The sequence below is a fragment of the Amphimedon queenslandica genome, unplaced genomic scaffold (genome assembly GCF_000090795.2).
Source record: "Amphimedon queenslandica unplaced genomic scaffold, v1.1 AMPQUscaffold_13434, whole genome shotgun sequence".
In the NCBI taxonomy this organism is placed as follows: domain Eukaryota; kingdom Metazoa; phylum Porifera; class Demospongiae; order Haplosclerida; family Niphatidae; genus Amphimedon; species Amphimedon queenslandica.
In genome coordinates this window covers 105242-105826 of record NW_003546330.1, presented here as the reverse complement: position 1 = coordinate 105826, position 585 = coordinate 105242, and the positions used below count along the sequence as shown (strand labels likewise).

Sequence of the window (585 nt, the reverse complement as noted above, 5' to 3'; positions counted from 1 at the left end):
TGAGCCTGCTCCACCCCACGTCTTCCGGCGCAGGTATAAACCTGGATACAGACTGTTTCAGTGTTCCTTCAGACCTTATCTCTAGAGGCTAGAGATGCCTTCTTTCTCTCGCAAGAGAACCTATTCCGTCCATCATGATAAGTCCATGAGTGGTCTACCAGTCAGTCCCAGTATGATGTCAATCTCCTCGAGGAACAGAGCAGCAGCAATGGCCACTACTGCCAGTAGGTCTGGTCCCGGGGGTAGACGCCATAAGAAGACTCGTTTCAAGAAGCCTCCTGGGGCTACACCAGGTAAAGGAGGAAGACACAAAGAACAGCATCTCCTTACCTCTGAGCTACAGGAACTGATACCAGCTCAACCAGTCCCTAATGAAGCTGAGCTCAATCACCTCTTTGCAAAGATGGTGGTAAGATAAAGCAGAAATTATTACAATCTGCCATTTATAATCACCCTCTTTCTCCTTTCCCTTCCCCCCTCTCTCTCTCTCAGGATGAATTAGGTCTAAATAGAGAGATTATGTGGAAACTGCCTCCTGAGAAGAAGTGGCAATTGTATCTATCAAGAAATAAAGTAAGGAATGAC

The 585-nt window shown here is 46.8% G+C and overlaps 1 protein-coding gene across 1 annotated transcript; it reads left to right on the top strand.

The window, feature by feature from the left end:
- Positions 1 to 33: 33 nt before the first annotated feature.
- LOC109581539 (uncharacterized) lies at positions 34 to 585 on the top strand (the record flags this gene model as incomplete). Its single annotated transcript, XM_019995738.1, has 2 exons — positions 34 to 409; positions 493 to 585. Coding segments are annotated over exons 1-2 (408 nt in total), but the record flags the coding sequence as incomplete, so codon positions are not given.